The following is a 10,537-nucleotide window of genomic DNA, read 5'->3' as shown; positions in this document are numbered from 1 at the left end:
TGGGACCCAGGAATCTCTCATTAGTTGGCTCTGACAACAGCTTGACATAAAAGAAGCCTGAACTCTGTACTTTCTAAAGATGGATTTTAGGAATTATCAGGGCTCCCATCTTCTTGGTGGCACCTTCCTGATCGATAAATATTTCCTTTTTCTAAAAGGTGGCATTTTGATATTGGAGTTTCCAAGCCCCAGGCACACAAACTTTGGAATGGTCACAGGTATACCTTAATTTTAAAAAGAAAAAAGAAAGTGGTAACAATTACTTGTCCTTCCCCAGTAGTCCAAACTGTGTGAGCATGAGAAAACGCCATTATACTTAGGTAAGAAATTATTAACTAGTTAACTAGTCTCTAATGTGTGAAACTGCTGCATCAGACTGTTATAAAGCACCAACTATCTGGTAAGTTAGCAATGTTACCTTAACTAGGATTCTATAGCCCCCGGTACTTCATCCTTGTGTCCTCTTCTTTTCAGTTCATACGGCAAGTGTCTTTCCAAAAATTTATTTGCCTTGAACTCGTTACTCCTTTTCTGCTTTGGGGTCCCTTTCTGTTAAAACAGATGTCAGTCAGTATGGTACGCATGCGCAGTACATGGGGAAGGGAGCATGGCGGAGGAAAGCAGAGTTGGGGGCGGGCTCAGGTGCAGGCTACGAAAAGTGACGCAAGCAGCGGCGACACTGGTGGTATTGACGCCATTTGCTTCACTCGGAGGTAGATTCTTGCTAATTGTCCTAGAGTCCGTATTAATATCGTTCCGGGTCTGCGATCTGTAATTCCTTTATCTCACTGGCCTCTCGGAGGAGTCGCCGTTGCGAAGGCACCACCAGATAAGAGTAGGAGACGCCATGCCCAAGAATAAAGGTAATGCCGTCTGGACTCCCGGACCACGATTCCGCTAGGCCGTGTCTCCCCAGCCCGGCAGAATGCCTCAGAATAGTTCAGGCTGCAGTGATTTTCCTTTGCGTCCTGTCTGCAGGTGATTGGGCCCTCCGGACGCTATTCTGGTTAGTTTCGTTACGTTGGGTGGAGTTGACGCCATTTCTGTAGTGCCTTCTGTAGGCCTATGACAACCTTTGGTTCTGTTCGCGTGCGTTCCTCCACCCATACGCCGCCGTTTCCTCATGGTCTGGGCTTTGCATGTCTGGTCCTTCCTTCAGCTGGTCTCAGAATTGTCTTGGGAGCACTTATTAACTTTTAAGGGTCATTCCTGCTTCGTGAGTTTCTTTCTGAGCAGTTGATTATTCTTGAAGTTATTCTCTTCCTTGATAGTACGTGAAATCTTGATACATAGGTTCTTTTTGGGTGGTTTACTTTCCTCTTTCCTTCAGACCTTAAAAGAATTTACCATTCTTTACAGAAGACATATAGCAAAGTTTCCTACATTTATTGTGGGTGTAAAGATTTTTACCTGTTCTTATGTTGAGGCAAACCATTTAAATAACATTTGAAAATAAATTTACTTGAAACTTACGGAATGGGAGGCCTAATCTAGGTAAAGTAGAACACTTGTACAATCCTTCCTGACAGAAATTCTCCTTTGTATAGCCCTGTAGTCCTGAGACAAAGTAAATATCCTTATGGGGGAGGAGGGGTCGATTATTTAAAGTAGATATCGGAAAATCCGTTTTGACAGGGTAGGACCATATTCACAGCCCGCAAGAAATTGCCTTTGATTTTTCCTTCCTGAGGCCCAGATTAATGTTCAGGTTTCTACTTTTACAGGTGGCTCCAGGGATTAATGTTCAGGTTTCTACTTTTACAGGTGGCTCCAGGGATTAATGTTCAGGTTTCTACTTTTACAGGTGGCTCCAGGGATTCTATTTCATTTCCTCTTTGTAGCTGTCACCACTAAACCTACCTTGTCACAGTTCTCTGCAGTGCTATCTGGGTCTCTAAAACCAACTGTCACATCCTTTTTGTAGCAAGGGTTTTAATGCTAATTATTTTGGAAGAGACTGGGGGGTATCTTTTCAATACATTGGAAAGGGCTTGAGTACTTGATGACTTCTTAAATAGGTATCTTACTCTCACGTTTATTTCTACTGACATTCTCAAATAGATAACTCACTAAGCTGTATACTGAAAAAGGAATAGTACCTATGTAATGAACATTGGATTACTAAATTGGTACTTAATAGGTGTCCAGTAAATTTCGATGTTATCTCCCTATGAGGACTCTGTCCTTAAATAAATAATGTTCTGTCTTGGTTCTGTAGGAAATTTAAACTAAAAGATACCTAAGAAAGATCTCATCAGAGAATATCTCCAAAACATATCTAATTTGTTTAAGGAGGAGACTTGTGAATTTTCGTTTAGTTTAATTTTAGAAAGAACAATATAAAATATTACAGAACACAGTGTTGGATGCTTATCTCTAATCTCATGCTTTTAAAAGATTTTAAAGTGAATTTTCTTACATGACAATGGGTGATTAAGGCATGGTTAATAAAGGTAGATTGACAACAGATCATTTTTATGTTTTGAGGACCATCAAAAAGTATGGCTACAATAATCTGGAAATTTTACTTCTGAATTTCAGAATTGCAACATAAGTTCAGTTAAAACCTCTGTTCATCTCTCAGATCTCTTTTTCGTTCTATCTGTAGTTAATCCTAAATTTTATGTTTTCAGTTGTGTATGTAAATAACTAGTCTGTTATCTTCTAGGTTAACAGAAGATAACCAGTCTGTTATCTCCTAGGTTAATTAGTCAAAAGTGTACTTTAAAAGAATTTCATGAGTCAGGTTTACCAACATAGGTATAAAACTTGGTATTTTTCATTTGAAAATCCAATAGCCCTGTGAATACATTCTTAATGAGGGTTACCCAAATATTTTTGGACCATATATTTAATAACTTTCGCTTTAGGCTTATTCTCATTCTTGTTTCCTTCAGAAATCTTAGAATCCCATTCTTAAATTGAAAAAGGGCATCTTCTGGCTTAGTCATGAAAAGCATTGGGGTAATATGCTCTGACATGTTAAAGATGTTGCTGCATATGATTTTTAATTTGCCTTTCCTTTGAAAACTCTTTGTTTATTCATTTGAAAATGGCCAAACTCTGGTATATAACTCAGTAAACAAAGCAGGTATGATCCTTGTCCTAATGTAACTGGCATGATTAATGGATTGGGATATAAAACCCTTTCCCTTTCTGGGAAATCAGATTTGATGTTTCCTAAGAATGCATAGGATAGTAGAATCAGATGGTTCAAGAACTTGTGGAATCACACCATACTTTTAGCATAGCACTGTGAGACTGTCTTAGAGGGTAGGTACATTCAAGAAGATAGATGATTGTCTTTACAGCGGCCAGGTACACATATGGAATGTGAACTTTTCATTTCAACTCCTTCCAGAAGTCCCTTATTGCTGATTCACAGCCTTTCTCTCAGCATAGGAAATGACCACTTTTGTTGTTTAGGTTCTGGAGAAGGAATAAAATGCTATGGAGAAGTACCTCAATTTTTTGATTAATAGACAGTCTCACAAGAAAAGTTAATACTATCTAGATGTGGTCAACTTTAATAAAAGTAAAAAAAGATGAAAAAATAGTTAAGTATCATTTAAAATTTTTAGCATGGTATGGTTATGGTGGACAACTAGATTATATTGTTCCTTTGATGGGAATATAAATTAATATAGCTCATCAAAAGCCTAAGAAAGTGGATACATAACCTTTAACCATATGTAAATTTATTTGCTGGAAATTTTTTTATAGAATATTCCTTAATTCAGCATTTAATAAGTGAAACATTAAAGATAATCAAAATAAGACATTAAATATAATCTGACCATTGAAATGTTTATTTGTGGTAATTTGACATGAAATAACATTTAAGACAACTTACTGAGTGAGATTAAATAGATTATAAAAGAGAAAGTATGGAATTTCATTTTTATTTGGAAAGCATAAACTATAAGGTGTTAGTGGTTATTTTTAATAATGGAATTTTTCTTCTACATATTTTTATATAAAATATACTTTTACAATGAAAAAAATCAAAATGTCAAAGAAAGTCATTGGATTGATAGATACTAATTTGGTAAAGGACTGAAAGGGAACTTTTGACTCATTAACAGTATAACTGATTGGGTAACCAAATAAAATTTTATTTGGAACTCTTAATGTTGTAGTGCTTATTTAAATATTTTGTATTTTTCTCTAAGTGATTTTATAAAGCTTATGGGCCTTATTTTAGCTTGTTTTGTAGTTTAGTTTGTAAAATGTTATATAGATTATTACACTTAATTTTACTCTTAAAATCATTTAGGTAAAGGAGGTAAAAACAGGCGTAGAGGTAAGAATGAGAATGAATCTGAAAAAAGAGAATTGGTCTTTAAAGAGGATGGGCAAGGTAAGAAATATTTCAGTTATTAACATCTTTTTTTATTTTTAACTTGGATTTTAGTCTTTAACCTGAAAGAGATCTTAGAATCCTGACCAATTGTTCCCATGTCTTGACTTTGCTTTTCCTCATTTGTAATTCACAACTCCTCTAGAATTTGTTTATTAAATAATTATATACTGTGTCTGGATAGAAGATTAATTTTTGTAACTATAGGTTTCATTGTTTTGTGTGGAAAGCATGATATAATAGTAGATTTTAAGATTTTAGGGTTTAGAGCAAATGAAGCCTGGGATGTTGTCACTGAAACTTTCTGTTGTGGTAGTAAGTAATGTTATATGTTACTTTATAGACCAAGGATGTTTTTTAAGACTTTTGGGCCCTCAATTCTCCATTTGTAGTGGTACATAATCATAAAATGTCTTAAAAGAACTGAATAAAGGATTTAACTCTATTTGAATTAAATAAGTTTAGTCCAAGATAGAAAAATGAAGATAATAAATTGATTGGATCACTTGGATTTTCCTTATTAAAAAAAAATGTTAAACTTTCAGAAAAATTAGAATATGAGTACAATAAACTTTATTTTTTACCCAGATTTACTAATTTTAACATTTCTTATATTTTTTGTACATGTGTACATTTTTCTTAAATTTTTACTTATAGATATCTAGTGACATACAGTTATAGATTTCAGCCTTATAAACTTAAGCATATACCTCCTAAGAACAGGATTTTATTTTTAATAATTAGAGTACAACTATTACAAAAAATTAACTTTAAAATTACACTGTTATCTACTACTGTGCTGTCCATGTGGTGACCACTAGGTATATGTGGTTTCTTAATTGAATTGAAATTAAATTTTGAGCTATATTGATCCTATTGTTGACTTTAGGTATATAGTGTTCCCATCAACAGAGAAAAATTTGTTTAGATAGTGCTGACCTAGTGTACAATCTACATCAAATTTCTCCAGTTTCCATAATTTCCAGCACTTTATAACAAAATCATTTGGTTATTCACGCCATACATGCAGAGCACTAGAAAACCAACATCTTTATTAATTGTTTCATATTACATGTTTTCTGGCTAATGATAGTTACTTAGTCTTCATCTTTCTCGCTTTTCATTAAAAGCCTGTTTTCAGGACCAGTTCTAATTTTGTTCTTTTCCCCCTTGTTGAGGAGAGTTTAGTAGTAACTTAGGCTCATCAGCTATGGTTAAAAGGGACTCATTGCCACGTATCAGTCCCACAAAGTGGAACCAGTTTATCTTTTAGTGTGATTATAAATTTGTTCATGCTCTCTTTGGGGTTAGTCCTTAATGCAACTTCAGCAATGTGAAGATTTTGTAGTAATATCTGTTTCCCTCTCCTCACTTCCTCTCCTTTTGTTAATGTGTGCTTGGAAGTGACTTCCCCAGGCTGTCTTAATTTCTGGTGGTAGTAGAACAAGGTAACCTCTTGATGACACTTGGTAATATATTTGGAATTTTATCTTGGAACATTTTCTTTTAAGAACTTTAATCATCAGAAAATTCTAAAGTAAACCAGAGTTTATTAATAATTAACCCACTGTTTTTACCATTTAAGTTTCTGAGAGAAAAGAGATACAAGATTGGATGAGTATCCAAATGTGAGAGATTGATGCGCCAGAGTTATAGTGTACATTTTTAAAGGAGTTACTTCACTGTCAAAAAGTAGAGCAAATAGTCATGATGACAAGAAATTTTGTCATAGAAATGGCAGTTGTGACAAATTACTTGATTTCTGTAGGCTTTTATTTACTCTAAAAGGGTAAAATAAATAAGCATAGCAGAACAGGCTACAGACATTGACAGATGAAGAGTTCTTTGGTTTTCTTAGGAAAAACTAGCGTATTGTCACCTTGAAAGAGTTTCTTGGGATACAATACATAAGCTTTTTCTTGATCAATCCAATCCTTATTTTTTTTCACTAGTTTAAATAAAGCAGTAAAAATAAAGTTATTAACGTTGCACTAATACAGTTGCTCTTGCTCCCGCCCCAGAGTATGCTCAAGTAATCAAAATGTTGGGAAATGGACGATTAGAAGCAATGTGCTTCGATGGTGTAAAGAGGTTATGTCATATCAGAGGAAAATTGAGAAAAAAGGTAAGTATGAAAATTATTTTTATACAAAATTTGCTTTTTTTTTTTTTAAATGCTCTGCTTTAGATATATGGGCCAACCAACTCATTTTCCTGTTTTCGAAGACATCAAACAATAGTGAGATACATGACAATGTAAATTAATAAAGTGAGACAATCTTTGGTGGAAACTTTTATAATTAATAGAAGATTAAATTTACAAAGAATTATTTACTTTGTAAATTTGATCTATGTTATAATTCTGCCTGAAGTGTTTACTCTGAATAAAATATTGAGGAAATAATGAAACAAATGCAATCCATTAAACAAATGACCTGGATTCCGAAAAAATATTACGTAATGAAAGAAAAAAAAAACTGGAGAATTGTTTTTAGTTTAAAAAGTTTAAAAGAGACTAAAGAAACCAAATGAATATCGTACATTTTCCTTGGTTAGATTTTGGTTTGGGGAAACAGCCGTACATATTAGGGAAATTTTAAATTGAATATGTAAGAAAATAGTGCTTCATTCTTAATTATAGTAATTCAGGTAGCTTTAGTAATCATATTTAAAAGATTCTTCAGCTCTGATTTAATGATTTAAAAATTTTTTTTGGTCTCTTAATGTCTTCCAAATTAACGGTGTCTTTAGGCCTTGAATTTATGTAAATAGATGACTTGGTGTCTATATAGATGGCTTATTTGCATGTATTTTGAATATTGTCGGAGTGGTTTGTGATTAAAAGTCTCTAGTTTCCACAACATGATTATTATTTTACAATTTTTAAATTCTCAAATAGTTGAAATAAATTGTTACGTAATATGAACAACCAGAATTTGAAATGAACTCACCTACATCCTATAGTTTTTTCCTAATTTACTATACCTATGTAACTATCAATCTTTCCATGTAATCACACAGACATACACCTACAAACACAGAGTATATACTATAGTTTTCCCCTAATCTTAACTTATTTTTTCCACATTGGATGAATAGTGCATATTTTTTATGGGAAGAATGGTTTTAAAGTTGCTTTTAATTGTTTTTATTTTAAATATAACAGGCAGTAAATTTTTTTTTTAAGGTTTGGATAAATACCTCAGACATTATATTGGTTGGTCTACGAGATTATCAGGTAACAATTACGTTTAAATTTGTATTGTGTTCTCATAGTTAATAAGTCATTAATATTTAAGTTTTAGCTAATTATGCCGTCTCACCATTCTGTCATCAAAATTTACTAAGGGCCAATTGTGTTTAAGACTATAGTATATTCCTACTTAGGAATCATTCCCATAGTTGACTAATAGTTGATGTGTTATGTGGGTCCACTGGTTGCTTCAGGGTATTATTTTTATTTGTTTTTTATTTTAAAGATGATACACAATTTTATATAGTATTTTCATGAAGCTAAATTGTTCATTTCCTTTTTAAATATTTTTCTTTATTTTTTTCTGAATTGAGAGTGATAGAATATGGTGGTAGCTTTTATTAGTATACTTAATTTGTGAAAACAAAACTTCAGTAATTTAATTGAAAGGGTCCCATAACCTTTAAAAAGTTTTTTTTTTCATTTATTTAAAAATCTCAAAATCCAACCCCAGGAGACAACTAACTCCAAAGGATGTAGCTAAATAAATTAATCCTTCCATTCTCATTGTGTTTTTGATTTGCATTCTTCTAATACCTAGCTATGATGAGTATTTTTTCATACATTTGTTGGTCATTTGTATGTCCTCGAGGGAGATGTGTCTATTCAGTTCCTCTGCCCATTTTCTGATTAGATTGTTTTTTTTGGTTGATATTGACTTGAATGAGTTCTTTGTATATGTTATTAGGCCCTTATTGGCAGCTTTGCTTGCAAATGTATTTTCCCATTCAGGTGATTGCTTCTTTACCTTGTTGACAATTTCTTTTGCTGAGCAGAAGCTTTTTAGTTTGATGCAGTCTCATTCATTTATTTTAGCTTTTACTTCCTTGCTTTTGAGGTCAAAAATCATAAAATCCTCTTTAAGTATAAGGTCTTTGAATTTAGTTCCTATGTTTTCTTGTATGCATTTTATTGATTCCGGACTTATATTCAGGTCCTTAATCCATTTTGAGTTAATTTTGGTGTGTGGTGATAAACAGTCTAGTTTCATTCTTTTGCAAGTGGCCTTTTAATTTTCCCAACACCATTTATTTAAGAGGCTTTTCTTTCTCCGCTATATTTTCGGCGTTTTTGTCAAAAATTATTTGCCCATATAAATATGGGTTTACTTCTGGACTTTTGATTCTGTTCTACAGGTCTGTGTATCTGTTTTGCTGCCATTACTGTTTTGATTAATGTTTTGATTTCTTTTGCTTTGTAGTATAATTTCAAGTCCGGGCAGAGTGATGCCTCCAGTCTTGTTCTTTTTTCTCAGGATGGCTGTGGCAATTTGGGGTCTTTTGTGCTTCCATATGAATCTGGTGATTTTTTTGTTCTATTTCTTTAAAAAATGCCAATGAAATTTTGATGTGGATTGCATTAAATCTGTATAATGCTTTAGGTAATATCATTTTAGCTATGTTGATTCTTCCAGTCCAAGAACACAGAATATCTTTCCTTTTCTTTGTATCTTCAATTTCTTTTAATAGGGTCTTGTAAAGTTTTCATTATATAGGTCCTTCACTTGTATTGTTATATTTATTCTTAGGTATTTTATTCTTTTTGTTGCAATTGGAAAAGGAATTGTTTTTCCACTTCTTTTTCTGACACTTCGTGTATTAGAGTAGAGGAATACTATGGAGATTTGAATGTCATTTTGCATCCAGAGATGTTACTGTATTTGCATATTGTTTCTAGTAGTGTTCTTTTGGAGTCCTTAGGGTTTTCTATATAGAGATTCATGTCATCCTCGAATAGTGACAGATTGACTTCTTCATTTCCTATTTGGATACCTTTTATATTTTCTCTTGTCTGATTGCACTTGCTAGGACCTCCAATGTTATATTGACTAACAGTGGTGATAGTGGACAGTCTTGCCTTGTTCCTGATCTTACAGGGAAAGTTTTTATTATTTTACTATTAACTATAATGGTGGCTGAGGGTTTGTCATATATGTCCTTTATTATGTTAAGGTACTTTCGTTCTACACCGATTTTGTTAAGTGTTTTGGTCATAAATAGGTGCTGTATCTTGTCGAAGGCATTTTCTGCATCTGTTATGTAATTGTATGATTCTTATTTTTTAACTTGTTTATGTGATGTATCACATTAATCAATTTGCATATATTGAATCATTCTTGTGCCCCTAGGATGAAACCCACATGATCTGCTGTATAATCTTTTTAATATGTTGCTGTATTTGGTTCGCTAGTATTTTATTTAGGATTTTTGCATCTGTGTTCATGAGAGATATTGTTCTGTAGTTTTCTTGTTTTGTGTTAACTTTACCAGGTTTCGGTATTAGAGTGATATTAGCCTCATAAAATGAGTTAGGAAGTATTGTCTCCTCTTCGATTTTGTTTTTTTTTTTTGGAAGAGTTTGAGAAGAATAGATATGAAATCTTCTTCGAATGTTTGGTAGAATGCACTGATGATACCAATTGGTCCTGGACTTTTACTTTTTAGTAAGTTTTTGATAATCCTTTCAACTTCCATACTGCTGATGGGTCTACTTAGATTTTTCAGTTCTTCTTGATTCAGTCTAGGAAGGTTGTATTTTTCTAAGTACTGGTCCATTTCTTCTAGTTTATTAAATTTGATATTATATACTTTTTCATAGTATTCTTGCATAATCCTTTTTATTTCTGCGCTCAGTCATAATTTCCCCTTTTCATCTTGATTTTGTTTATTTGTGTCCTTTCTCTTTTTTCTTTAGTGAGGCTAGCCAGCAGTTTGTCAATTTTATTAACCTCAAAGAACCAGCTCTATGTTGCATTTTTTTTTTCTAACATTTTTTGCTCTCAATTTCATTTATGTCTGCTCTAATTTTGATTATGTCTTTCCTTCTGCTGACCTTAGCCTTCATTTTTTTCTTTTCTAATTTTTTAAGATGAAGTGTTAGGTTGTTTATTTGGGCTCATTCTTATTTTTGGAGGTAGGCCAGTA

The 10,537-nt window shown here is 32.9% G+C and overlaps 1 protein-coding gene across 1 annotated transcript in view; it reads left to right on the top strand.

Annotated features, from left to right (window-relative positions):
• Positions 1–649: 649 nt before the first annotated feature.
• Positions 650–10,537, top strand: part of LOC120598293 (eukaryotic translation initiation factor 1A, X-chromosomal-like) — a gene marked incomplete at its 3' end in the record, with an annotated part of 11,956 nt that continues 2,068 nt past the window's right edge. Inside the window, exons 1-4 of the mRNA XM_039857061.1 lie at positions 650–863; positions 4,277–4,360; positions 6,382–6,485; positions 7,548–7,619. Coding sequence (XP_039712995.1) covers positions 848–863; positions 4,277–4,360; positions 6,382–6,485; positions 7,548–7,619 — 276 coding nt within the window. The remainder of the gene's footprint in view (positions 864–4,276; positions 4,361–6,381; positions 6,486–7,547; positions 7,620–10,537) is intronic.

This window comes from Pteropus medius, unplaced genomic scaffold, assembly GCF_902729225.1.
Source record: "Pteropus medius unplaced genomic scaffold, Ma_sr-lr_union100, whole genome shotgun sequence".
NCBI classification, from domain to species: Eukaryota; Metazoa; Chordata; class Mammalia; order Chiroptera; family Pteropodidae; genus Pteropus; species Pteropus medius.
This window is presented reverse-complemented; position numbering and strand designations above follow the sequence as displayed.